This window comes from Onychostoma macrolepis, chromosome 15, assembly GCF_012432095.1.
Source record: "Onychostoma macrolepis isolate SWU-2019 chromosome 15, ASM1243209v1, whole genome shotgun sequence".
NCBI lineage: Eukaryota > Metazoa > Chordata > Actinopteri > Cypriniformes > Cyprinidae > Onychostoma > Onychostoma macrolepis.
In genome coordinates, this window is record NC_081169.1 from 28,440,632 (window position 1) to 28,467,445 (window position 26,814).

Sequence of the window (26,814 nt, forward strand, 5' to 3'; positions counted from 1 at the left end):
AATAATAATAATAATAAGAAGAAGAAGAAGAAGAAGAAGAAGAAGAAGAAGAAGAAGAAAGAATAATAAATGTATGAATATTAATAAATGATGGTAGTACTACTGCCACTACTTTGAATGCACAGAGATACCGTGACGAGATCCTGAGGCCCATTGCTGTGCCATTCATCCACAACCATCACCTCATGTTGCAGCATGATAATGCACGGCCCCATGTTGCAAGGATCTGTACACAGTTCCTGGAAGCTGAAAATATCCCAGGTCTTGCATGGCCAGCATACTCACCGGACATGTCACCCATTGAGCATGTTTGGGATGCTCTGGATCGGCGTATACGACAGCGTGTTCCAGTTCCTGCCAATATCCAGTAACTTCACACAGCCATTGAAGAGGAGTGGACCAACATTCCACAGGCCACAATCAACAACCGGATCAACTCTATGCGAAGGAGATGTGTTGCACTGCTTCAGGCAAATGGTGGTCACACCAGATACTGACTGGTTTCGCCCCCCCCCCTTGCACATTTTAGAGTGGCCTTTTATTGTGGCCAGCCTAAGGCTCACCTGTGCAATAATCATGCTGTCTAATCAGCATCTTGATATGCCACACCTGTGAGGTGGATGGAGTATCTCGGCAAAGGAGAAGTGCTCACTAACACAGATTTAGACAGATTTGTGAACATTATTTGAGAGAAATAGGCCTTTAGTGTACATAGAAAAAGTCTTAGATCTTTGAGTTCAGCTCATGAAAAATGGGGGCAAAAACAAAAGTGTTGCGTTTATAATTTTGTTCAGTGTATTTAATTCAATTGTATATATTGGAGAGACTGGGACTATTTGTTACTTCTTATTCCAGTGCATTTATCTAAGTTGGTTTAAGTATTTTTTTTTTCTATTGGGCATTTATCTCAAAGCCTACAAAAACTACTGAACATACAATACATAATACCCTTCCATTCTACGGTCCATTCTAATGCTGATTTCACAGCACCACAATTGAAAAAGAAACCATAACTGTGTCAGTGTCATTATAGGATCAGTATAGAACAAAAACAATAACAATTTACCTTGATAGTGGAAATGGAGGTTTATGAGATGTTACTACAGCAAACAAAATAACTGATCCCTACTAAATGTTTCTGACTTTTATTCTGCCCATGTAATCTGTTGATTGTATTTGCTGTGCAATTGATTGATCAGCTGTATATCTTCTTTTTTTTCCCCCTAGGTTGCTTTCAAACGTGGTTGGTTACATGATTACATATCGTGGTATAACGCAATGCTCTACCAAATGTCCCATTGCCAATAGGGGCACAATTGTAGTATAGGCTCTGATGGGTCGTATTTCAGGGATTTGGACAAACGACCTATATGGGCGTATTGGTTGGAGGACAGGTTGTCCAAAACACACCTTGAGTTGGTCATGCTGGTTTTTCCAGTATACCGAATACAGTAAACCAGTAAAGTCTGGTGAACTGATGCAGTAGCTATTGCGAAGTATACCGATACATTATAGTGCAAAGCAGAGGACATGTACTCTAAAACACTAATGGTTCCAGCTCGTTTACTCCGTAATTGCTTCCACAAACCTCGTTGTGTTTTTCACGTGGATCCGGTGCGGCTGTACTATGGGTCCCCGCAGGTGGTTACGGGATCCGCCGTTCGCACCGTGGACCTCCGCAGCGACACAGTCACCCAACCCGGAGCAGCCATGCGCCGAGCCATGGCAGAGGCAGAGGTCGGAGACAATGTGTTCGGAGAAGACCCTACGGTGAATGGTAAGAGATAGACACACAGTCAGTTGCGTGCTCCTGTTAGGTCAGACTCTTATTCTTATCCACCTTATTTTACAACGCCGTATTTGGCAATTATTATTTGACCGCCATTCGCAATTCCAATAACAGGAAAAAAGGAAGGAAAGGACGTGTGACCAAGTATGGTGAGAATTTGTGCTCTGCATTTCACCCATCTAAGTGCACATAGTAGTGAGCAGTGGCGTAGCAAGTCAGCCCCGGGCCCATATGCAAAAATTGTATGGGGCCCCCCAGATGAAATGGGCTCCAACTCGTTAACTTGTTGATTTTTCTGATGTAAATAACGTTACGTGACTATTCACAAGCTGTTTTAATTACGGTATAAATTCTTGGAAATAATATTTAACGTTTTCAAGTCCATTCATTGCACGCAAGCCACCCAATAATCGCAATAAGCTTTGTGCTTTTTTATTATAACACAAAGTCTCATCCTTCTGTAAATTTTAAGAACAGATACAAAAAATAAATGTGTTTTGCACTCTTTTATTTGTAGTGAGGTAACTACATTGGCCTCAGTTCAAGCGGAATGTGAATCAATTATATTTCCCTCTTTAATATTTGTAGCACGAAATAAACATGAATAAATATTTGAATGCATATTGGGGAAAAATCAGAACAATTTGATACAAACGAATGTCTCATGAAATCGATAAATTAGAGTTTCAAAAACATCTATAAGCCTACATTTTATTACAGTTTTTCCTGTTATGACAGGTTGATGCAGGATGATGAGTGTAATTTTCACATTAACTTCATGCAATATAACATGAGTTTATTATCGTAATTTTGACTTTATTCTTAAAATAGTATGACCTTAATCTTATTTAGTTATTTTAGCGTGTAAAATAATAATAATAATAATATAAATAAATAAAAATAAAATAGTACGAAGTTGACGACCCTGACTCCCCATATTTCCTCATTTGACGAGCCTTTAGAGAGAAATGCATCTTTATGGATTACATAGGCTAATGGAAGAGCTTTTAATTTTTTATTTGAATTATTTCGTTGTAAAGTAGTAATTTATAGCATATATTTATCATGTCAGTGAGGCAAGTATTTGCTGAGTTTCGGTTCAGTTTTTGTGAAGTGTTCCTGCTCAAGATCAAGACCAACCTGTTTGTTTGTTTTCTTTATTTTACAATAGCAAAATGTTGTTGATATTGTGAGTGCACACAAATAAAACTAGGCCTGTTTGCAGCTTCGAATGATGTATAGGCTACTCTTACCTTTATGAGGAAAAATTACAGCGTATTTTAATTTTCCACTCTTATTAAGAAAACAAATGCAAAAACAAAATCTTGCTATAGTGCCTCCATGTCCTTCAAAGCGTGCTTCAGCTTCCACTTTTAGCACAAACGATTTGATATGTATCACACATTTATCTTAAATTTTTTAATTTATATTGTGAAATGCATGAAATTGTATGTCTCAAATTGTTTATTTGAGAAGGTTAAACTCATCAAACATATGGTCAACTCACTGTCTGGCGCTCGGGCTGCTTGGTATTTAAAAAAAAAAAACTTAATAAAGAAACGAAACGAATTAAATATACTTTGCCATTAAAAACCAAAACTGAACTTTTTTAAAGGCTGCAACAGCAGCTGTGGAGGGGCCCCCCATCTGCCCGGGCACCACATACACTACCTGGTAGTGAGTAGTGAACAAACACACAGCTGGAGCAGTGGGCAGTCATTTTTGCTGCTGCGCCCGGGGAGCGGTTGTGCGTTCGGTGACTTGCTCATGGGTCTTACCTCAGTCGTGTTATTGAAGGTAGAAGAGAGCGCTGTATATTCACTCCCCCCACCTACAACCCCAGTACCGAGAGACTCGAACCCGCGACCTTTGGACTGAATTCTAAACTCGCGAATTCTCTCATATAACAAAGTGGAAATGTACATACGATGTAAGTAAGATTCATTTGACATTGTAGGCAGCTTTATTGATTATAACGGGGCAAAAAATTATTTTGTTACATGACACATATGGTATTTATGGAAGCCAAATTGTTCCGCCACTGCCACTGAATTAAAAAAAAAAAAAAAAAAAAAAAAGGAATTGGACAGAATTAAGGTCATTGCACACCGACTCCGAAGTTTTCGCATGCGTTTTTCCGTTTTTTCGTATTCCCCATCCTTTCCTATCAAAATGCATGCTACGGATGCGAAAACGCAGAAAATCGAACCTGATCCGAATTTTTTTTGACGGACGAAAGTTTCGGAGGCAACGTGATTGACACAACGTGAGGTCGTATTCATTTTTTAACGAGCGAAAATTTCGGACTCAGTGTGCAATGCCTTTAGTCAGAATTAGCTACAAGATATAAACTCACAGTTGCAAGAGAGTAAAAATTATGAGATAAAAAGTCGCAATTACCTTGTTTTATTTTTATTCATTGGGTACCATATGTGCTTGACTAAAAGACGGGGTTATGATGTGCGTGTTAATAGGATTACACTAACAATAGGCACATTTTAGCCGTAGGCTACCCTGGAGTTGGTTCGCCCTCCGCCTATGCTCACAACACATGAGACCGCACCTGCTCTTATGGGAAAAATAAGGTGGATAAGTTAAAAGGTTCCAGTCGTGCTTAATTGTGAACATGAATAACAGAGGTAACATTGCTCCCCTGTGGTCTGTACTCTTACCTGTTGTTCCTATAATGGCCATGCAAGAGCGTCACATCCGTTACACTGTAAGCCAATTACAGACATGCTTTGCATCTTATGTTAAATAAGAACTACTATCAGCTAATAATCAGATGTTACTGATTATTACATTGCATTACAACATTATAATGTGTTAACCACCTTTCTGAGTTACTGAAATACTCTTATACTTTGTCTACTACGGACACTGTTTAAAAGTTCGGGATCAGTAATTTTTGTATTATTTATATTTCATATTTATAAGATAGGTATTAATACTTTTATTCAACTGATGTAAGTGACAGTGCATTTATAATGTTACAAACGATTTTTATTTCAAATGTTCTTTTGAACTTTCCTTTCATCAAAGTAGGCCTATATCCTGGAAAAAGTATCACGGTTTCCACAAAAATATTAACACAACTGTTTTTCAACATTAATATGAAATGTCTCTTGAGCACCAAATGAAAATTCACCCATCACAGGAATAAATGAGTTTTTAAATGTATTCAAATAGAAAGCAGTTATTTTAAATTGTAATAATATTTCACAATATTACAGTTTTATTTTTTATCAAATTCGATTTGATAAAATCCCCCCTTCTTTCTGTAGAACTAGAGAAAAGAGCTGCTGATATGTTTGGCATGGAAGCGACTTTATTTGTCCCCACAGCAACGATGAGTAACCTGATTGCAGGTGAGATTGCAGGATGGTGCAGGATGATTAATAAAACTTGTTTACAGTTGTCACTTGGTAAGAGCTTTGAGGTAAAATGGACACGTATTATGCTGTTTTCCAGTGTCACTGTGGTATTATTTCAAATTGATATTGATTTGTGCTTTAGCTCATAGAAATGGCTCACTATTTCCGTTCTTGTTAGTGACCAGATGTTGCAGTAACATACAGCAGAGCTGTTCTTCCAAACACATATGTTGCCCTCATATTTCTTTCCTTAATCTTTGTGTCAGTTATGGTACACTGCAGAGAAAGAGGTGATGAGATGATAGTAGGTGATCTCTCTCATATTTACGTTTACGAACAGGGAGGAAGTGCACAGGTATGAACTAATGGGGGATTTATTTGTCTCTTACATGTTCTTTGACTCTCATGTTATGCCATTTGTTATTCTTGTAATCTTATATCAATATAATTTGTAATTAAATACTGCATGACAACTACATTATTTATGTAGCATATAAAGGACCCAGACAATTTATTCCACAACATTAAAATGTTATTTCCACCAGAATGCTATTAAACAATTATAATTCAGAGATGTGGTGGAAATTTTCATGATGTTTTATAAAATGTAATTTGTTCTGTGATGCACTTTAAACCACCATTTCAAAGGTTGAGGTCAGTAAGATTTTTTTTAATTGTTTTTGAAATGCTGACCAAGGCTAGCTTTATTTGATAAATAATAATAATAATAATAAAATAAATAGTATATTTTAGTATTTAGTATACAGTCATGGCCAAAAATATCAGCACCCTTGGTAAATATGATCAAAGAAGGCTGTGAAAATTAATCTGCATTGTTAATCCTTTTGATCTTTTATTTAAAAAAAAATCACAAAAATCTAACCTTTTATTGGATAATAAGATTTTAAAACGGGGGGAAATATCATTATGAAATAAATGTTTTTCTCTAATACACATTGGCCACAATTAACGGCACCCTTTTATTCAATACTTTTTGAAACCTCCATTTGTCAGTTTAACAGCTCTAAATGTTCTCCTATAATGCCTGATGAGATCAGAGACCATTCCTTCATCCAGAATCACTCCAGACCCTTTAGATTCACAGCTCCATGTTGCTGCTTCTTCTCTTCAGTTCACTCATGTTCTACAGGGTTCAGGTCAGAGGACTGGAATGGCCAGCAGAAGTTTGGTTTTGTGCTCAGTGACCCATTTTTGTGTTGTTTTTGAGGTTTGTGTTTGGATTATTGTACGGTTGGAAGATCCAAACATGGCCCATTATAAGATTTCTAACAGAGTCAGTCACTTATTGATTTTTATCTGTTGGTATTTGATAGAATCCATGATGCCATGTGTCTAAACAAGATGTCCAGGACCTCCAGCAGAAATATAGGCCCACAACATCAAAAATACAGCAGTATATTTCATTGTACACATGGGGTACTTTTTATCCCTGTGTTCACCAAACCCATCTTGAGTGTTTGCTGCTAAAAAGCTCATTTTTTAGTTTCATCTGACCATAGAAGCCAGTCCCATTTGAAGTTCCAGTCGTGTCTGATAACTGAATATGCTGGAGTTTGTTTTTGGATGAGCGAGGAGAAGTTTTCTTGAAACCCTCCCAAACAACATGTGCTGATGTAGGTGCTGTTTGATCTTTTTTTTTTTAAGGTTTTCTGACCCCGAGACTCAACTATTTTCTGCAATTCTCCAGCTGTGGTCCTTGGAGAGTCTTTAGCCGCTCAAACTCTCCTTCTCACCGTGCATTAGGACGATATAGACACATTTCCTCTTCCAGGCAGTTTCCTAACATTTTATGTTGATTCTTAATTATTGCCCTGATGCTGGAAATGGGAATTTTCACTGCTCTGGCTCTTTTCTTAAAGCCACTTCACTAATTTGTGAAGCTCAATTATCTTTTGCTGCACATCAGAAATATATTCTTTGGTTTTTCTCATTGTGATGAATGTTTAAGGGAATTTGGGCTTTGTTTTCCCTCCTATTTATATTTCTGTGAAACAGGAAGCCATGGCTGGATAATTTCATGTTCATAATCACCCTGGAGTGCTCAAAATTGTGAATATGAATGGGAATATACTTCAGAGATATTTTACTGCTAAGAATTTCTAGGGGTGTCAATAATTGTGTCCAACATGTATTTGAGAAAAACATTTATTTCATAATGATATTTTCCCCCATTTTAAATTCTTATTCTCCAATGAAAGGTTAGATTTTTGTGATTTTTTAAAATAAAAGATCAAAAGGATTAACAATGCAGAGTCATTTTCACAGCCTTCTTTGCCAAGGGTGCCAATATTTTTGGCCATGACTGTGTATTTTAAAATGTAATTTATTCCTGTGATGGTAAAACTGAATTTTCAGTGGCCGTCGTCAGAAATCATTCTAATATACTGCTTTCATCAATATTGAAAAGAATTATGCTGCTTAATATTTTATGGAAACCTTTTATTTATTTTTTGCATTTGTTTGAAAAAGAGAAACATTTTTGTAACATATTTTTTAAAAGTCTTTACTGTGACTTTTGATCAATTTAATGGGTCCTTACTGACCCCAAACTTTGGAATGGTAGCGTATTTTTACTGTTGAACTTTGTTGGTAGACCAACTAAATTAACTAGTGGGGGTATGAAATGTGTGTTTTATTAGAGTTTATTTTAAGTCCAAATGTGCCCATAGTTGAAGAAGCACCCATATACCACATTATCTGTCGGCTGAAATAAAATGTGCTCTTGTTCTCGTTCATAGCTTGCAGGCGTCCATTCTGCAGTAGTCACCACCCTCAGCGATGGCACCTTTGACCTTGACCAGCTGATCTCCAAGATCCGTCACAGTTACCCTAACCCACACTACCCACGCTCCCGCCTGGTTTGTGTGGAAAACACGCACAATATTCAGGGAGGCCGCGTCCTCCCACTCTCCTTCCTGCAGGAGGTTAGATATTGGTTAAACATCATTATACATGTGAGAGAGAGAACATGTTAAGGCAGCCATACACCTGGGGCTAAACTCTGAGCAGTGACGCAATGTAAACGAGTGATTTAACAGACTGATTTATTCAGCACTAAAGCACAAAGTGTTTCGTGTATTGCCTCAGATCTGACAAATGAGGCACATCCATGTTACACTAAGTAAAAAAAAAAAAAAAAAAAAAGTAGAACCCTTTTACCTGCATAACTGCATGTTTTTCTCACCCAAAGCTTCGCTCTGTGGCTGATAAGTTTGGTTTGGCTGTGCATATGGATGGAGCGAGGGTGGTGAATGCAGCTGTGGCTCTGGGCGTCCAACCCTCCGCTATACTGCAGCACTGCCACTCTGTCAGTGTGTGTCTGTCCAAGGTAAGCACTCACATTCTCTGACCATGCTTGTTTCACGAGTTCACACTTACATATATTTAGCACGAGTAACGTAATGCGTATTTGGCGAGTATGGTAATACGTTGTTGGCGTGCTGTCCTGGGGAAGGGCTCCGAGCTCGGGAATTGCCCGAACCTAGAGTACCCCCCCCTAGTGTGTTGAGAACTTTAGTGATAATAGTGGAGAAGGGGTGGTGGAGGGATGCTGATTAGCCGTCAGATGAATGGAGGTATGTCAGCTGTATTTATACCCGTGTGTTGATTAGCTTGATGGCGTACCACTTGTGTCTAATTAGGCTAAGTATCGGACGTGTTCCTCCCGAACTTTGTTAATGAAACATCATTTATGGTTCACTTTATGATAATACAATTTCTGTTATTCTATTATGGCTATTTTTTTTTTTATATGTGTGGCTCAGAAAGATGTTCTAATTCTTTCAGTTCTGCTACATAAGACATTGCATGTCTGATATGAAGTTAATGTTAATACAACATTTTGTTTAGATTTTTTACAATCAATTATTTCAATTCATTTAAATGTTTGGTGTCAATACAATTTTTTACTATTGATTTTTTTAAATTAAGGATACTTTGAACTGATCAATTTTGAACTTCCTATTTAAGAATCCTGGAAAATGTCACAAAAATGTTAAGCAGCACAACTGTTTTTAACATGGATAATAATAAGAAATGTTTCCTGAGCACCAAATCAACATGTTAAAAAGATTTCTGAAAGATCATGTAAAACTGATGACCGGAGTAATGGCTGATAAAAATTCAGCTTTGCATCACAGGAATAAATTGCATTTAAAAAATATATTAGAATAGAAAAAAGTTATATTAAGTAATACTACTGTTCTTATAGTATTTAAGAAAAACATAAGAGTCTTCTTTTGAAAGCATAAAATCTTAAGTTTGAACAGAAGTGTGTGTGTGTGTGTTTATTTTGATTAATTTTTTTAGGAATGACTAGTCTTTATTTCAGCACAATGTAGGTTGTTTTATGACTGCCAGCAGGCCAATAAAATCTTTATGTGAGAGAAAGAAGAAACATAATTTGACAATCGAAAAGGCACAGAAAAATGCAGCAACAAATTCACCTTGAACAGCGGTGATATTTTCATAATTTAAAAAAAAGTACTTATTATAAACCAGCAGTAGTTTAGTGCTTCTCCAGAGACGTTATTTCAGTAATTTTGAACAAAATAACACAGGGCAGTGAGAAACAGAATCTGCAGAGTTTTCCACCAAAAGCAGGAGAAATCAGTTTAAGTGTGAAGCATTGAAAATGACCTTGTTAAAGTCAGTGCTCATGTACTTTATAACCTGCACCCTGAAGGTGTCTCACACATCCAGATTATCAAGTCTTATTTTATTCATATCATCAAAATGTGATGGCACTTTCCTCTGATAACACACCTGGAATCACATCGTATCATCTAGGATTTGAAATGTCCTCCTCATTACTCAAAATATCAAATATATAAAATATCAAATCTTCTGCCTGTCCTGACTACAAACGTTCAGGGAAAAAGCAACCACCTACATTTCAGGTGTCATTTATAAACGTGTACCTGCTCATATAACAGCCGTTTGATTATTTTTGATGCATTTGTACTTGAGTGGTTATAGTTGAGTGATTTGTAAGTTGTCATATATGTTGTGCAATGTACGCCATAGCTTATTCATACATGTAAATATGAATGCAAGACATATTGAAAGGTGTTCACACAGGACAGGTTTTATTTTACTTGGAGCAGATCACATGACCAACCAAACGTTGCTTTTTTTTTTCTTCTTTTTTTTTAGAAAAAGTGTCAGTTTAAGTTTAAAATTCAGAGAGAGTTTGGAAAATGGAAAAGCTTGTTTTTGGCATGAAAACTATTTTACAATTACAATTTGGCAATGTTGTTATTTTTACCTTAAACTAAAACCTTTTAACTGAAGTTTTCAATATAGTTGTCATGAAAATAAAGCTAAAAATGGAAAAAAGATCATATAAAACCTAAAATAATTCAACTTAAAAATGCTGGCAGCTAACTAAAATAAGTTTGAGTAGCCTACTAATAAATAAATAAATAAATATATATATATTTTTAAAAAGGTGACAAAAGCAGATAATAAAATACAAAATAAAAGCAATTCAAAATACTAATAAATAGTACATAAAAGATACTAAAATAACTCAGGGTGGATAATAAAATGTAAAAAGTATGACATGAAAGGAAAATGTTTTTTTTAACAAAAAAAGATGTTCTGTGTGAAAGCCCCCTAATAAGTGCATTAGGATGGATGGTGAGTAAACATGCATCCATTAAATACAAAAATTATATCTGAACTGTACTGTACTCAGTTTTCGAAATTGAGGGGGCTGGGGGTTCCTGGACCTCCCATAAGGATTGTGACCGTTCCTTATTTCGTTCCTGAATGAATCAACCATTTAAATGATTCGGTTCAATCGCAATGACTCACTAATTAACAGTGACTTGCTGCCACCTACTGGCGGTTTTAATTTCACATTTAATTTCACACCTTTTCATTTTTTAAAATAATTTCAAATATCAGTATTCAGCATTTTAGGATTAAAATATCAAAACATTATTTATGCATTTGTAACTGGAGGTTAAATGCATTCATGTCCTGCCTTAAACAGCGTGTAAATAAATACATAAACACGTCTTCAGATGCAGCTTCTGTGTTTCCTCTGCATTGCAAAGATTAATTTTAATTTTGTTGATAATGATTTTATTTATGTCTTATTATTCTAATTGACTTTATTGATTAAATATAATAATTTGACTGACCACACAGAATATGCAGAATAGGTTATCAAAAACTATAGGAGTCAGCTGTCCACGGCAGTCCTGCAGCGACACACTCAGGAAAAGATTGTCTGATTATCGTTATCGATAAAATCCCAGAAAATATCGAGATATCATATTTTGTCTATATTGCACATCCCTAGGCTAGATATTTAATTATTTTTTGCTTAGTGATTGTTTGGTACACATAATTCACTGGTCATCATAAAATAAGCTTTTATCTTAGAATTAGGTTTTCTCAAAAATACAACGACAAGAAAAAAAATGTGAATCATACTTATATAAGGTTTTTTTTTTTACTTATTTAATTTGGGGGCTGGTTAGGGGACCCACCAAGAGCTTTGACACAATTCGAAGACTGACTGTACTGAATGTTTTCTTTGTTTGTTTTCACGTGAAGAGCTGGAAATCTGATCTGATTTGCTCGTTGGCAGGGACTCGGGGCACCTGTGGGCACCATGCTAGGTGGGTCAAAAGATTTCATACAGAGAGCAGTACGCGCCTGCATGGCACTTGGCGGTGGAATGCGCCAATTGGGTATCTTGGCAGCAGCTGGTAAAATTGCCCTGTCAGACATGATTGGCAGACTGGAGGAGGACCACAGGAACACCAGAAGCTTTGCTCAAGGTGACAGAACCCTATAGATTTCCTTCCACCCTCAGAACAACACTGTACATGCACTGTAGGTGTAATGATTTAGTTAGCCTTTGCATGATGAAGACCTTCTCGTAGACCATAATAATTATAAAAGAATTAAAGAAATATATTATTCTAAATGCTCTAAATTGGCTTTAACATAAAATGGAGTTAAGGAGTTTAATGGAGCTTTAACAAGTAAGCATGAATATGCAAACTAGTCCCCACCTCCACTCAATCACACCAGATCAGGCTACCTGATCCACTTTAACTCGGTTAACTTAAAGCTGCATTCTGTAAGTTTTGCCTCTTTGTCGCCATCTCTGTTTGAAACCTGCAATTGCAGTTACTTGTGGAATTATCTTCCTTGCGTGGGTTGTGCTCCGGCATGGCTCCAGCGCGGATGAATCTAATGTTTTGCGGTGTATGTGTGGCTGTCAGTCACCTCGCTGGTGTGGATAATGTACTCAGGAATCACACATCTTGGAATATATGGCCCAAATAAGACTTTTCACCGGATATTGTCATCAGAACAAGTAACAAGTCTGCCACGTTTGTTCTGACCAACTGAGGAAAGAAAGCATTACAATAAATCACGCTACAATAAAAGGTGATTAAATATTACGATTGATTATCTCATATCATATATAACCGTGCTGCAAATAATTATTATTGTGATACTTTGTTCTCAAATTGTTAATGTTAACAACATCAGCATTGCGTGACTACGTGTAGGCTATGTATTAGTGTGATTTCAATTTCTGTACAGTCTAATCTCTAATTGTCATACTATTCGAATTTCATATTAAATTCTTTTAACCCAAAAACCAAATTATTCTTCCTTCGAACTGGTTCTCTTTAAAATACGAATCCTGTGTAATCCCAGTTATCTGTAATCGGAATAATTTAATTTCAGTCACATGTGTTTCATAAACACATAATCCTTTCTGGATTACAATCCGCCGAAAACCTACCCGTACCACTCAAATTAGAAAACATTATTATAAGCTAACCGCTGTGAATCGGGCTAAAGTAAGGCGATAGTTTTGAACACTGGCTGATAATGTACTTGCTCAAATATTGATTTCAGATCATTTTTATGATTATACATGGTTGTCTACAAGTCAATGTATTTTATTTATCACTCTCTACAACATCAGACACATAATGGTAATTGATGTCATTAGCCTTTGGCTTGACTACATTATCAAACAGCTAATAAAGTGTTGCTAATGTTACATAAACCATAGGTGTATCCCAATTCACATACTTATGCACTATTCTGTGCCGTGTATTAGAGTTCACACTGAAAATTCCAGTAAAGAAAGTGCATTTTAAATACCCGGATGATGCACTTAAATAACTGGAAAAAACAAATGTTGGACACTTCATGCACTCAACTGTCACAGCTGTAATCATGTAGCAGAGGGGGAGGGACTATCAGACTCCAATTATGAGTCAAAAAATAACCTTATGTAATTCATACACTACACAGTAGCATAGTGTGCATAGTGTATAGTGCGTTGTTTGGGACGCTGCTCATGTTCCCATGAGCCATCTCAGACAGCTACCTTCTTAAAATCAACATTCTTAGGTAGATACAGTTGGCTAATTATATAAAAAGCCCCACCAGCATGCTGATGTGATTGGTTACATGTTTGTGATGGTTGGAAACGGCGGATGATTCAAACCATATTTTTTAAAACTGTCTTTGGAACCACTGCAGTTTGCTCAGCAATGGTGTTGACTGATGAAATGGCATGTTAACAATGTTACAAACTTGATTTTCACCACAGTGGGTCTTTCAGAAATCAGAAACTAAATTAAAGCATTAAAAAAGAAAACACAAGTTAGTCAGAACTGAAACTGTAAAAATAAATCAATTCAATGGAACAGTTCAGTCAAAAAATCCACCCAGTGTCCATAAACTTGTGAGAAAAATAGACATTTAAATATTTACTCATAATTGCTTTTTTTATTATAATAAAAATGAATAGATATTATTATAAAAATGGTTTAATATGAACTTGTATACAAACCAATTGTTACCTTAACAATAGGGTTCCCTGTATAGTTTAGTTTAGAAAAAATGAAAAAAAAAAAAAAAAAGTGTACATTACCAGTCAAAAAAGTTTTAGAACAGTAAGATTTTTAATGTTTTTAAAGAATTCTCTTCTGCTCACCAAGCCTGCATTTATTTGATCCAGAATGCAGCAAAAGCAGTAATATTGGGAAATACAGTATGTTTATCATTTAAAATAACTGCTTTATTTGAATATATGTTAAAATGTAATATATTTCTGTGATCAAAGCTGCATTTTCAGTGTCACATGATCCTTCAGAAAGCATTCTAATATGCTGATCTGCTGCTCAAGAAACATTTTATCATTATTATAAATATTTAAAACAATAGAGTAAATTTTTTCAGGATTATTTTAATAAATTCAAAGATCAAAAGATTAGCATTTATCTGAAATAAGTTTTTTTTTTTAAACTTGGAGTCAGTATAATTTATTTTATTAATTTTTTTTATTTGGGGGGGAGGATTATAGAAATTAATACTTTTATTTAGCAAGAATGATTTAAATAGATCAAAAGACAGATGATAAAGACATTTATAATGTTACAAAAGATTTCTATTTCAGATAAATGCTGTTCTTCTGAACTTTCCATTCGTCAAAGAAACCTGAAAAAATTCTACTCGACTGTTTTCAATAATAATAATAATAATAATAATACATGTTTTTTTGAGCTAAAAATTCAGCTTTGAAGTCACAGGAATAAATTACATTTTAAAATATATTCAGATAGAAAGCAGTTATTTTAAATAGTAAAAATATTGCACAATATTAGGCTACTGCTTTTGCTGTATTTTGGATCAAATAAATGCAGGCTTGGTGAGCAGAAGAGAATTAAAAAAAACCATTAAAAATCTTACTGTTCTAAAACTTTTGACTGGTAGTGTTAATCGCAGGCTTGTTAATTATTCATGAAGAATTCTCACTCCAGGCTGCTCCAGCCACTGGTTAATGAGGTGATAGAATTAAGAGAAATAAGTTTCAATTGACTAACATTTGAAGTTAAAGTAGGAATGTATAGCTAATGTGTGTTAATGTGAAGCAATTGTAGGATTTATTCATGCTTTATTTATGCCAGGTTGGAGTTATACACTGATTTTCTGTCATGGTCCATGGACCGCCTGAATTAGCCTTGGCCACCCCATGTATAAAACTCTAGCTCCGCCACTGATTATTTAGTCACCCTCATGGTCTTAGAAACCTATTTCTTTCTTCCAGGGATGACAAAAGGTGACCTTTTTTCCTCTTTTTAATTTCAGACAGGGGCTTTCAAGCTTCAAAGGGTATAAAAGACCGTTTTAATGATTCTGTCTATCAAATCAAATAGATTTGGTCCTCGAGTTCAACTCAATGACTCAGTGAATGCAGCAGGTAACTGTATCGTATGCCAGTGAATAATGACTTGAATGATGGTTTGTTTTTCACACAAGCAATTGTATGACTCCAGAAGCCTTGGAATATAATGCGCATACAAGTCATATGGACATAGTGCCCTTTTTGAAGCTTAAAAGTTTTTCAGTCCCCATTCAGTGCATTTAAAATGTGATTATTTAAATGCTTCCTTTTGTGTTCCACCGAGCCAGATTTAAATATCTAAAGTTCCATTTCAAGATTCTGATGGAATGTCTTTTGCCTTTTCTCTTGTAGCATTGTTACAGTGTGACCCTCCTCTGTACCAGTTGGATCTGGACACTGTGGAAACCAACATTTTGAGGTTCCGTCTGCGGGACACCCAGATGAGCCCCGCAGAGTTCTGCAAGCGCATGGCAGGCGTAGATGAAGAAGAGGTGAAGGCTCTGGGCCAGGGGGTCCAGGTTCTGATGTTTCCCCATTTTGGGGGAACGGTCAGGGCTGTGTGGCATCTGGATATCAGTGAGGAAGACACTCAGCTGGCTATACTGAAGGCTCAGTTTGTGGCCCAACAGCACAAACTTAAGTCTAACAGGGCATCATGACTAGAGCATTTGACCAATCAGAGGTGTCTTCACACCAGTCTTTTGGTCACATGAACCTTTTAAAAAACGTAAAACTGCAAAATGAATCATAATTATATTCACAACTCTAATCTCAAATGCGTGTGTTTTGCTTCAAGAGAGCAATCATACATTTGTGTTGTACTTTACTTTCTTTTATGTTCATTTATAATCATTTCATCATTCCATTAAATCATATAATCATTTATAATAATCATTATAGCCCTTATAACATTGATTCGTTTGTTAATTAGTCCTTTATATTATATTATAGTTGCTTTTTATATTATTTTTCCATTGTTGTGAAGTCTTATGACTGTATATCTCAGGGGCTGTTTGTCTTCATGAATAACGTTTATGAAAATTCAAGGTTTATGGGATGTTGTTGTGAAGCAGTTTACTTGTGAGCTCTGAGAATAAACTCTGCTCCTTTTTTATCATCATGACTTCGACTCCAGCTTCTGCTCAGTCTACTTTTTGGCTCAAAGAAGGCTGTTAATACAGTTTTGGGTACCATGACAAGATTTGCTGTTAATGTGTTTTGGGTATTAGACTATTGCTCTGTTACCAGACAAATCTTTTCCGACAGGATCTGGTGTCCAGGGCTGGATCTTATAGGGGTCATGAACTGAGAAACCAAAATTCCCTTGATCTTTTTACATAAGAGGTCACTGTACTATAAAAACATTGTGTAAGTTTCAGAACAAAAAAACAACTCTCATTAGTCTAAAAGCAACTTATATTGCAAGGCAGTGTGAGTGTGTTCTGATATTTAATGGAATTTCATCAAGATCAAATCTGTGCATACGCACACTTTATAAATGAGGCCCCAGCTGAAGCGGTTAATCTTTTAAAGATTTGTTTCCGTGTGTGAAGAGCGCATCACTAACAGTAGGGTAAATAACTGAAGGCTTCTGTAAGTGAACAAGAGGATGCTAAATGCTTGATTTTAAAAGAAGTACAAAAGCTTCGCAAACAAGAAAGGGGAAAATTATAGAGTAAATCAAGAAAAAAAAAAAAAAAAAGGAGTTCAAGATTTTAATTGAGGTTTTAATAAAATGGTAAAGTTAAATTAACAGTGAAGTCTTTGGTTTTATTAGAGAGACTGGACTGATCAATATATAACACTCCGGAGCAGAAGGTGGCGGTAATGCACTTATTTACGTTGGTTGCCACCCGCCGTTAAAAACGAAGAAGAAGAAAAGGAAGACGAGGAAGGAGAAGAAATGTGTATATTTTTAGTCTGTATGTTGCAACATTTGAGAAATGTTCCCGATTTACAGAATTTGACATGAACCACCTTGATAGAAGAGGTATTTAACTATTAATAAATATATACGCACTGCTTTTGTATTAGTATTGAATATACGTGAGTTTTTCTTTGTTTTGTTTTGTTTGATGCTAACATGGTTAAGAAATGATGTGCCAAGCAAGTTATAATTTAAGAATTTAACCCTTTATCGTTATTTAGAGTCCTGGGTTACATAAAGATAAGATCTTATAGAGCTGTTATATACCGCTTTACTTTACAAATGTGACCCTGGATGTGAAAACCCAGCTAAAGTCTTTTTTTGTGTGTGATTTACAGTTTTCTACGTAAAATCATCCTTCATAAGGCAAATGACATTCTGTGAAAATGAAACTGAAGTGAATATTGACTGAGTAAGACCATATCAAAGATTGAAATCATAATGAAGTTAATGGTTGAAATCAAACTTTGATGCTTATCTCATAATTAGATTGAGAATTTAGCCCGGATTTCACAGAGAGGGTCACAAATACGTTCGGTATAAATTGAGTCACTTTTTCACCTTTTTTGTGGGTCTCAGTGTCGGACAGTGAAGCCCCTCCCACAACAATTCACCTATAAATACTGGAGAATATTCACATCATCCTACAAGAGAAGAACAAACTCCAGGTGCAGCAGCTGAAATCTGTCTGACTGTTAAAGACGGAGTTTATTAAAGAGGAGATTGAAGACATGAGTGATGCAGAACCATCCAGAATAAAACATGAAGACACTGAGGAACAAACAGGTTGGTGTCCATTCATGATTCACACTGTTTTGGAATCTGTGAAATATTAAGTAGTAGGCCGACATGGATGGCAAATGCAGTGTTTACTTGAACTGACTTTAACTTGTTTGTTTTAGACAGGTTGGAGACGAAAGAGCAAAGACAAGAACCGAATGAAGTGGAGGAGAAACGTGACTTCAACACTCAAAAAACAAAAAACAAAAAGCTGCACACCTGCTCGCAGTGTGGAAAGAGTTTCAAGTGCAAAGGATACCTTACAAAGCACATGATAGTCCACACTGGAGAGAAATCGTACACATGCACTCAGTGTGGAAAGAGCTATTCACGACTGGACACTTATAAACGGCATCAGAAAAAACACAATGGAGAGAAACAGCACAACCTCCCTCAGTGTAAAAAAAAGACTGTCACAAATACAGATAGTCTCAAAAATCATCTGCACGTTCACACTAGAAGAAAGTCGTATAACTGCGATCAGTGTGGTAAAGATTTCAATTCGTTGTCAGGTCTCAGTCGACACATGAAGTTGCATAAAAATGAGAGGCCTTATTGCTGTTCTTACTGTGGAAAGAGTTTTACACAGCGGAGCAATTGTAAACAACACCAGATAATACACACCGGCAAGAGAGATCATGCGTGTCGTGAGTGTGGAAAGAGCTTTATTACAGCTGGTGATTTAAAAAGGCACTTAAAAATTCACATTGGAGAAAAACCTCACAAGTGCTCATACTGTGACAAGAGTTTCATTCGGCCTGAACACTTGAGAGTACATGAGCGAGTTCACACTGGAGTGAAGCCGTATCACTGCACTCAGTGTGGAGAGAGTTTTAAACTTTTACGTAGTCTTGTGATTCATATGGAAAAACATTGTTCTGTGTCATAGTGAGCAAATGTTTGCTAGAGATTTGAGTGCTTTTAAAAAAAAAAAAACTTAAATTCGGGATGAAGTGTGTCATTACATTTAATTTATTAATGGATGGATATGCATTTATAAATTTGCACATTTCTGGCATGCGTGTTAAGCTTGGTTAATTATGTTTTTTCCTGTGATTGTACATGGGTTCTGTATAATAGCAAAAATAAAAAATATTTAATGTTTTGTTTTTGTATGATTTTAAGTGATGTAAAAATAAATAGTCCCTTATAGTATTTTAGTTAAATGTTTTAACCTGTTCTTCTAATTCAGAGGCAGGAACAGATTTTAAAATAGCTTTCAAAGGTAATGATTTTGTTTAGCGTTTGATGCCAATAAAACGCGATTCATTTACAGTGGATCTTCATAAAATTAGGGAACTATTGGAACTGTTACTAACTTTTTTTGTGTGTTAGGAAGCTGATATCAAACAAGTCCCTCGACATTTCTGTGTATTCGGCAGTGTCAGCTGTTTAATAACTGCATTAATTCTGTAAAGCAATGTTTCATTGGTAGACTACATTTTAAATGTTCCCATTTATCTTGATTTAATTGATTTTAATTTTAATTTGTGTTATACACTCAGAAATAAAAAGGTACAAACGCTGTCACTGGGGCGGTCCCTTTTCAAAAGGTACACTTTTGTACCTATTAGGGTCAAATATGTACACTTTAAGTACTAATATGTACCTTTAAGGTACCAAAATGGACCCTTTAGGTACAAACATGTACTTTTTGAAAAGGTACCGCCCCAGTGACAGCTTTTGTACCTTTATTTCTGAGACTGTATGAAAAGAAGGTAGCAAGTACTTAGGTAGGTAGCTTGAAGCCAGTGGAGCTGTCGGTAAGAACAGGTCCAGTCTAGTCAAACCAGGTATAGGAAAGTTTATCCAAGGAGGTTTTGTGCATCTAGATGTGCGTGTGGTTTCTATAAAGGGAATAGATATACATTTTAGTTTACCAATAAACAATGCTAAATAAGGTACAAGGCAACCACAATGTTACATCAACTGCACATTAAATAAAACGCATGTCTAAACAGGAACTAGAGAAAGCATGAAAATAAACATTTAGGCCAAACTTAAGTCATACAAAATATTTAAGCATCAAACAAAGGCACTTACATGGTCAATTACGCACACGCAGGAAAAAACACAGTAAAGAGTAAAACGCAGTCCTCTGCACTGTGTAAACACATGCAACAAAAAGGGCAGGTTGTGGACACAGGTGCAGCTAATAAGGTCTGAGAGATAGCTCTAATTGGCTTGAGATTGTGTGGGTGGAGCTTGGGGCTAACAGGGAACTGAACAGGCTAAGAGGGGTGTGGCACTGCTTTGAAGGTGCAGCTTAGGGACACAAAAAACTTCAGTATAACAGTATAACATGTAAAACTTTAAGAAAGTGGAAGCCAGTTCAGCTCTTTCATTTGTCAGCTATCCAGAATCCTGCAGAATGATTTATGAAGATACTGAGGAACAAACTGTTTGGTTTCCATTCTCGATTCTTCATTATTGATATTAAGGTTACAAAACTTAAATTCGACAGATTCAGTGGCTGTGAAATAATTAGGACTATAAGTGTGATTTAATAGAGGAAATCTAACTAAATGAGCATAATCTTTTTAATGATAATCTGACATCTACATTTGATTGTATTAACAAGAACTAACATCAAAGATCTGGGGCCTCATTTATAACCGTTGCGTACGCACAAAACCAGCCCCGAAAGAGGCGTACGCCACTTCCTACGCAAAAGTTGGGATTTATAAAAACAAACTTGACGCAAAAATATACGCAAATTCACTTAACTCTGACCCATGCGTACAACTCTTTTTCCTGGAGTGAGAAAATTAATGAAGTAGAAACAACGATAGATACACATTTACATTAAATATTCCACTCTCATTAATGGAGATAAGCACTGAAATTACATAAATTCATTACGCAAAAGTTAAACCAAAATCATGTGAATTTAGACATATTTGTAATGGATGCGCTTGATCACTTTTCCTCTTTTAATGACAGCAAGGAGTGCTAGGTGCACAATAATTCATCTTTACACTTTACTGCAGACGGTCCATTGAGATCAATGAAGAATGAGATCAACTCTATTATAAAATATTTATCTGATAAGTTTAAACAGTTTTGTTTTTATACATATTTTGATATATTTATTCTAAAACATAACAATGATATTTGATGATTTTTAGCAGTAAAAACCAATGTATGGCACAAATGGCATTTATAGTCCGTATCTCATATTTCCTTAATCTCTAGTACCTTTGACAGTGTTAAACATGGTGTCACATGGATGGGAATATGAAATGATATGCAGATGAGGTTATGCATAGTAAAACTAGGTGTTGTAAGCTCCATATATGGTTATTTCGGGGAGGAGTCGGGGTGGAGATGCACATACACGCAATCTTTCCCTGACTGAGATTTATAAAGGGATTTTTGTACAGGTTCTGGCGTAAGCATGGTTTTATACATCAGAAAAAATTCATGCGTACGCAAAATCTAGCTTTTGTGCGTACATACACTTTTAGGAAGAAATCGACGGAGAGTTTTATAAATTAGACCCCTCATCACTGTGGAGTTTTTGAACCATTTATAACTTTTTAATGTTTATTTTAGGACAGATGGAAGTGAAAGAGCAAGTGGAGGAGAAACACTGTGTCATGTAGAGAATTGTCGAGAGGCCTGGGAGAAGTTAGGAAGGCTCAGTACAATGGAGTGTTTTTCAAAATGCCAGTTGTGGTTTATTTTAACAGCGGAGCAGTCCACAAAGTACAACCAAAAAATATACACAGTCACATATACTGGTGCTAAAAACAAAAGAAAAATGCTGTGAGCAGCAAAACTGGCACTAAACAATGCCTAGTGGCACATCCACAAAAATTATCAGCATGTCTCACCTCAGACATGTTCAAGCGTTTGCACAGTACACAGAATGCAACATCCCCCCCCCAAGCATGCTCAGACAATGGTTTAAATGTACAAGTTTCCGCCAAACACTAGTGGGACGAACCATTATCACGAGGTGGAACCTTTCCCCGTAACCCTCATTACTGACTTCCACAGCAAAACATTACATAAACAATATAACCACTGTTCAAAAACTCATTTCTGACATGCAATAATCATAATACCCACATGCATAACATACAACCAAAAACTCAAACATTTAACACCTCATAGCACTCTATACTCTGGCCATGTGCACTACCAGAACCCACCTCCAAAACACTGGTTCAGACAGGTAAGATCTAACACGTGCTAAAAAATGCAAACTTACACAATAAAGAAATAATTTAAAACAAACAAAGACTCTCTATTATCCGTCAAAACATTAACATGTTGAACACTTGATGTTGGTACTGTCCATCCACATATACACTGTCAACATACAATACACAATAAACTATTCCTGCAAGCAGCACACCAAATAAATTCAAAATAGCAGGCTGGCACTCTAGTGATGATGATATTGACCTGGTTCATCATCTCACACTGTGACTTCAAGACTCGAAGATTAAAAGCCAAAAAGCTGTTTCACATTTAAGTGTGGTCAGTGTGGCAAAGATTCATCACATCTAGAATGAAGAGGCTGATGAGATGGCAAAAAAAAGCTACACACAAGAGTGAAGTTGATTTGAAAGTAATGTATGGAAGAGTTGAGTGCAAGAGTATTATACAGCAAAAAATAAAGCAAATATGGCAGAAAGAATGGGAAGAAGGAAATAAAGGCAGACATTATTTTTCAATTCAGCCTACATTAATGCACACATCATTCACAAGATTGGAGAGGAGGGATAGTGTGGTAATCACTAGATTAAGATTGGGGCACTGTGCACTGAATTATGGGCTGGCAAGGGTTGGCAAACATCCAGACGGCAGATGTTTGTGTGGAGAATTAGAAACCGTGAAGCATGTAGTAATGGAGTGTGAAATTCTTCGTGCTGGAAGAAATTGCATGTTTTCTGATCTGTTGAGAATCGGAGTCTCATCTTTTTCTTTAAAAGCGATTCTTGAAAATAAGGAATATGAAGCAACAAAGACTGTTATAAGTTTTTACTCCACACAGGTCTTTATTTGAGGATTTAATCTAAGAGAAGGAGTTCTTCAGATGAACTGAGGAGGGCAGTAATAAACATTTGAAGCTTATAAACTGCCGCAAATCTCACAAGAAGAAGAAGAAGAAGAACAAACTCCAGGTGCAGCAGCTGAAATCTGTCTGACTGTTAAAGATGGAGTTTATTAAAGAGGAGATTGAAGACATGAGTGATCCACAACCATCCAGAATAAAACATGAAGATACTGAGGAACAAATAGGTTGGTGTCCATTCTTGATTCTTCACTGCTGACTGTTTTGGTAGCTGTTAAATAATAGTATTTGGATGCTTAATAATACAGAAAACCATCTAAATTATCATAAACTTGTATATATTTACAAGAGAAGGACAGAACTAACCATATAGGCATATAACAGATCTAATACTTTATACAGATACCTGATCCATGTTGCTTTCTGTTAAATCAGGGTTCATCTGATCTGATTCTAACCTGATGTTTATTTTAGACCAGATGGAACTGACAGTGGAGGATAAAAGTAACTTAAAAATTCAAAGAATACAAACCAAACAGCTGCACACCTGCTCACAGTGTGGAAAGAGTTTCAAAGACAAAGGAGTCCTTAAGAAGCACATGAGAATCCACACTGGAGAGAAGCCGTATCACTGTACTCAGTGTGGAAAGAGTTTTGCTGCAGCATCAGGTCTCAGTTATCATCTGCATGTTCACTCTGGAGAAAAACCGTTTAGCTGTGATCAGTGTGATAAAAAGTTTATTTCATCATCACAACTAAAAAGTCACCTGAGAGTTCATTCAGATGAGAAGCCTCATGTGTGTTCTTTCTGTGGAAAGAGTTTTACGCAAAAAGGAGCTTTTAAAATACACATGAGAATCCACACTGGAGAGAAACCGTGCACATGCCCTCAGTGTGCAAAGAGTTTTGCTGCAGCATCAGGTCTCAGTTATCACCTGCATGTTCACTCTGGAGAAAAGCCTTTTAGCTGTGATCAGTGTGGTAAAAGATTTATTTCCTCATCAAATCTAAAAAGACACTTGATATTTCACTCAGATTTGAAGCCTCACTTGTGTTCTTTCTGTGGAAAGAGTTTTTCATTGCTGGCTCAGTATAAACAGCACCAGAAAACACACGATGAAGTGAGAGAACACATGTGCTTTGAGTGTGGAAAGAGCTTTACTGCAGCTGCCTTTCTGACAAGACACCAAAGGATTCACACTGGAGAAAAACCTTACAAGTGCTCATATTGTGACAAGAGTTTCAATCAGTCTGGAACCCTGAAAATACACAAGCTACTTCATACTGGAGAGAAGCCGTATCACTGTACTCCGTGTGGGGAGAGTTTCAGAGTATCAAACAGCCTTAAACAGCACATGAAAAAATGTCACCGCGAGTAACCTTTCATTCTCATTTTAAATGCATTCAAGGAAATCGTGTGAAATAAGATATTGAATTGCTGCCAAAAACACTAGCATCTAGTTTAATTTTTGTGAATTTTGACTGATTAAGGAACTGAAGAGTTTTGTTTGAAGAGTAATAATTCTTACAGCGTAAATAATCATTTGTATCTTTATTAATTAGTCCACAAAATATATCCGTCTGGGTTGTGTGTTAAGCAGGTCATTTACTTGTTTACTGTTTTTGATCTGATTGTACATGAGCTGGTGTCTGTAGTTAAAAAAATAATAAACTGTAAAATAAAGTTGCTTTCTTTATTTAACTTTTTTTTTTTTTATTCAGTTAAAACTGCTGCGGTAAGTTTGGTGTGTACAAATATAAAGGACAAGTAAAACCTTTTTTAAAAGCCTCAAGAAACTTGAAATCACGTGTTTTAGTGATGTGTGAATTCAGTATAATAATTTAGTCAGATATTTTATTCTGTTTGGAGGCAGAAACAGATTTTATTTCACAAGTGACAATCCTGTAGTGTGTCTCAGCCTGTTCACACCAATCAAATCTGAAAAAATAAATAAAAATGTACCAATTTACTGAAGATCTCAGACATCAACATAATGAATGAGGTGAAAACAGGGAGGTATTGGCTTTCAGCAGCTCATTTAAACTTGATGGTTTCAGACAAAGGCTGGGAGCAGTACTTACTACAATAATAAGATTAGGACACTATTAACTGAGGAATTAAACTATAGGCCTAATATACATAAACTTAATAGGCTATATCAATAAATATCTGAGTGTTCTTATTAAGTACTGGGCTGGCAAAAAGAATCTGGGACAATGTGGTGAGGTTATGTAGGCTATCCATTACATTACATTTACATTTAGTCATTTTGCAGACACTTTTATCCAAAGCGACTTACAATTGGGGAATACATAAAGCGATTCATCTTGAAGAGGCAATCTGACAAACGAAGTGCTTGTAATACCAAGTCTCAGGCATTGTTTAAATAAGTACAAGCTAGCAAGGGAAGGAATAAATAAGGAGAAAGAGTGTCTTGAACTTGATGCGAGCTGCGATTGGTAGCCAATGCAATGAGATAAAGAGAGGTGTGACATGGGCTCTTTTGGGTTCCTTGAAGACCAGTCGTGCCGCTGCATTCTGAATCATTTGTAGAGGTTTGACTGTGTTTGACAGAAGTCCAGCCAGAAGAGCATTGCAGTAGTCCAGCCTAGAAATGACAAGGGCCTGGACAAGAAGTTGTGCAGCATGCTCCGTCAGAAAGGGCCTGATCTTTCTGATGTTGTGTAGTGCAAACCTGCAAGATCGAGCAGTCTTTGCAATGTGGTCTTTGAAGGTCAGCTGGTCATCAAAGATTACACCAAGATTTCTGACCGAAGTTGATGGGGTAATTGTTGATGAACCCAACTGGATCGTGATGTCATGCTGTAGAGTTGGAGCGGCGGGAAAGACAAGAAGCTCAGTCTTTGCCAGGTTGAGCTGAAGGTGATGTTCTTTCATCCATGCCGAGATGTCCGCCAGGCAACCTGAGATCCTTGCAGCAACCGTTGGATCATCTGGTTGAAAGGAGAGATAGAGCTGTGTGTCATCAGCATAGCAGTGGTAGGAGAATCCATGTGCCTGTATGATGGGACCCAGTGATGTAGTGTATGTGGAGAAGAGGAGGGTCCAAGAACCGATCCCTGAGGAACCCCAGTGACCAGTGTATGTGCTTTGGATACCTCCTCCCAGGCCACCCTGAAAGACCTACCAGTGAGATAGGATTCAAACCAGCGAAGTGGAATTCCAGCGATGCCCAGTGATGAGAGAGTGGAGAGGAGTATCTGATGATTGACAGTGTCAAACGCGGCAGATAGATCCAGCAGAATGAGGACTGATGATTTGGAATGGGCTTTTGCACCGCAGGGCTTCAGTGACCGAGAGAAGCGCAGTCTCAGTTGAATGGCCACTCCTGAAACCTGACTGTTTAGCGTCCAGTTTGTTGTTCTGTGAAAGAAACAATGAGACCTGGTTGAAGACAACACGTTCAAGTGTTTTCGCTATGAATGGAAGGAGAGAGACAGGTCTATAGTTTTCTATAAGAGAAGTGTTTAATGTAGGTTTTTTGAGCAGTGGGGTTACCCGAGCCTGCTTGAACGCAGTGGGGAAGATGCCTGTGAGGAGGGATGTGTTGATGATGTGTGTGAGTGCAGGTAAGAGCGTGGGAGAGATTGCTTGCAGAAGGTGTGAGGGGATTGGGTCAAGAGGACATGTTGTAGGATGGTTGGAGAGGAGAAGTTTGGATACTTCAGCCTCCGTCAGGGGACAGAAGGAGAAGATGG

The 26,814-nt window shown here is 36.6% G+C and overlaps 3 protein-coding genes and 1 long non-coding RNA gene across 6 annotated transcripts; 3 read left to right on the top strand and 1 right to left on the bottom strand.

Annotated features, from left to right (window-relative positions):
• Positions 1-1,425: 1,425 nt before the first annotated feature.
• On the top strand, positions 1,426-16,258 carry LOC131520289 (uncharacterized). Of its 2 annotated transcripts, none has more exons than XM_058744397.1 (7): positions 1,426-1,777; positions 5,074-5,157; positions 5,430-5,518; positions 7,923-8,108; positions 8,375-8,512; positions 11,786-11,978; positions 15,713-16,258. In XM_058744397.1, exons 1-7 carry the CDS (start codon positions 1,531-1,533, stop codon positions 16,018-16,020), a joined length of 1,245 nt encoding a protein of 414 aa, XP_058600380.1. In that variant the 5' UTR covers positions 1,426-1,530; the 3' UTR covers positions 16,021-16,258. The 2 variants fall into 2 exon arrangements, with proteins under 2 accessions (XP_058600380.1, XP_058600379.1); XM_058744396.1 differs by lacking the exon at positions 1,426-1,777 and adding an exon at positions 4,295-4,428.
• Positions 7,722-20,183, bottom strand: LOC131520298 (uncharacterized). Its single transcript, XR_009266029.1, has 3 exons — positions 20,112-20,183; positions 19,798-19,915; positions 7,722-8,099 (listed from the first exon to the last, which is right to left on the bottom strand). It is a non-coding gene; the product is annotated as an uncharacterized LOC131520298 (long non-coding RNA).
• On the top strand, positions 17,214-19,173 carry LOC131520292 (gastrula zinc finger protein XlCGF7.1-like). Of its 2 annotated transcripts, none has more exons than XM_058744401.1 (3): positions 17,214-17,351; positions 17,868-18,074; positions 18,191-19,173. In XM_058744401.1, the coding sequence occupies exons 2-3, from the start codon at positions 18,020-18,022 to the stop codon at positions 18,955-18,957; spliced, it is 822 nt and encodes a 273-aa protein (XP_058600384.1). In that variant the 5' UTR covers positions 17,214-17,351; positions 17,868-18,019; the 3' UTR covers positions 18,958-19,173. The 2 variants fall into 2 exon arrangements, with proteins under 2 accessions (XP_058600384.1, XP_058600383.1); XM_058744400.1 differs by lacking the exon at positions 17,214-17,351 and adding an exon at positions 17,436-17,700.
• A 2,990-nt stretch (positions 20,184-23,173) lies between the features above and the next one.
• Positions 23,174-24,810, top strand: LOC131520291 (gastrula zinc finger protein XlCGF8.2DB-like). Its single transcript, XM_058744399.1, has 2 exons — positions 23,174-23,321; positions 23,569-24,810. The coding sequence occupies exons 1-2, from the start codon at positions 23,237-23,239 to the stop codon at positions 24,471-24,473; spliced, it is 990 nt and encodes a 329-aa protein (XP_058600382.1). The 5' UTR covers positions 23,174-23,236; the 3' UTR covers positions 24,474-24,810.
• Positions 24,811-26,814: the final 2,004 nt, after the last annotated feature.

Excerpts from the sequence above, each read along its gene's own strand:
- LOC131520291 (XM_058744399.1), top strand. The coding sequence starts at position 23,237 with ATGGAGTTTATTAAAGAGGAGATTGAAGACATGAGTGATCCACAACCA. Across the intron at positions 23,322-23,568 it reads AGATACTGAGGAACAAATAG|ACCAGATGGAACTGACAGTG; the intron begins GTTGGTGTCCAT and ends TGTTTATTTTAG.
- LOC131520292 (XM_058744401.1), top strand. The coding sequence starts at position 18,020 with ATGAGTGATGCAGAACCATCCAGAATAAAACATGAAGACACTGAGGAA. Across the intron at positions 18,075-18,190 it reads AGACACTGAGGAACAAACAG|ACAGGTTGGAGACGAAAGAG; the intron begins GTTGGTGTCCAT and ends TGTTTGTTTTAG.
- LOC131520289 (XM_058744397.1), top strand. The coding sequence starts at position 1,531 with ATGTACTCTAAAACACTAATGGTTCCAGCTCGTTTACTCCGTAATTGC. Across the intron at positions 8,109-8,374 it reads CACTCTCCTTCCTGCAGGAG|CTTCGCTCTGTGGCTGATAA; the intron begins GTTAGATATTGG and ends TCTCACCCAAAG. Across the intron at positions 8,513-11,785 it reads TCAGTGTGTGTCTGTCCAAG|GGACTCGGGGCACCTGTGGG; the intron begins GTAAGCACTCAC and ends GCTCGTTGGCAG.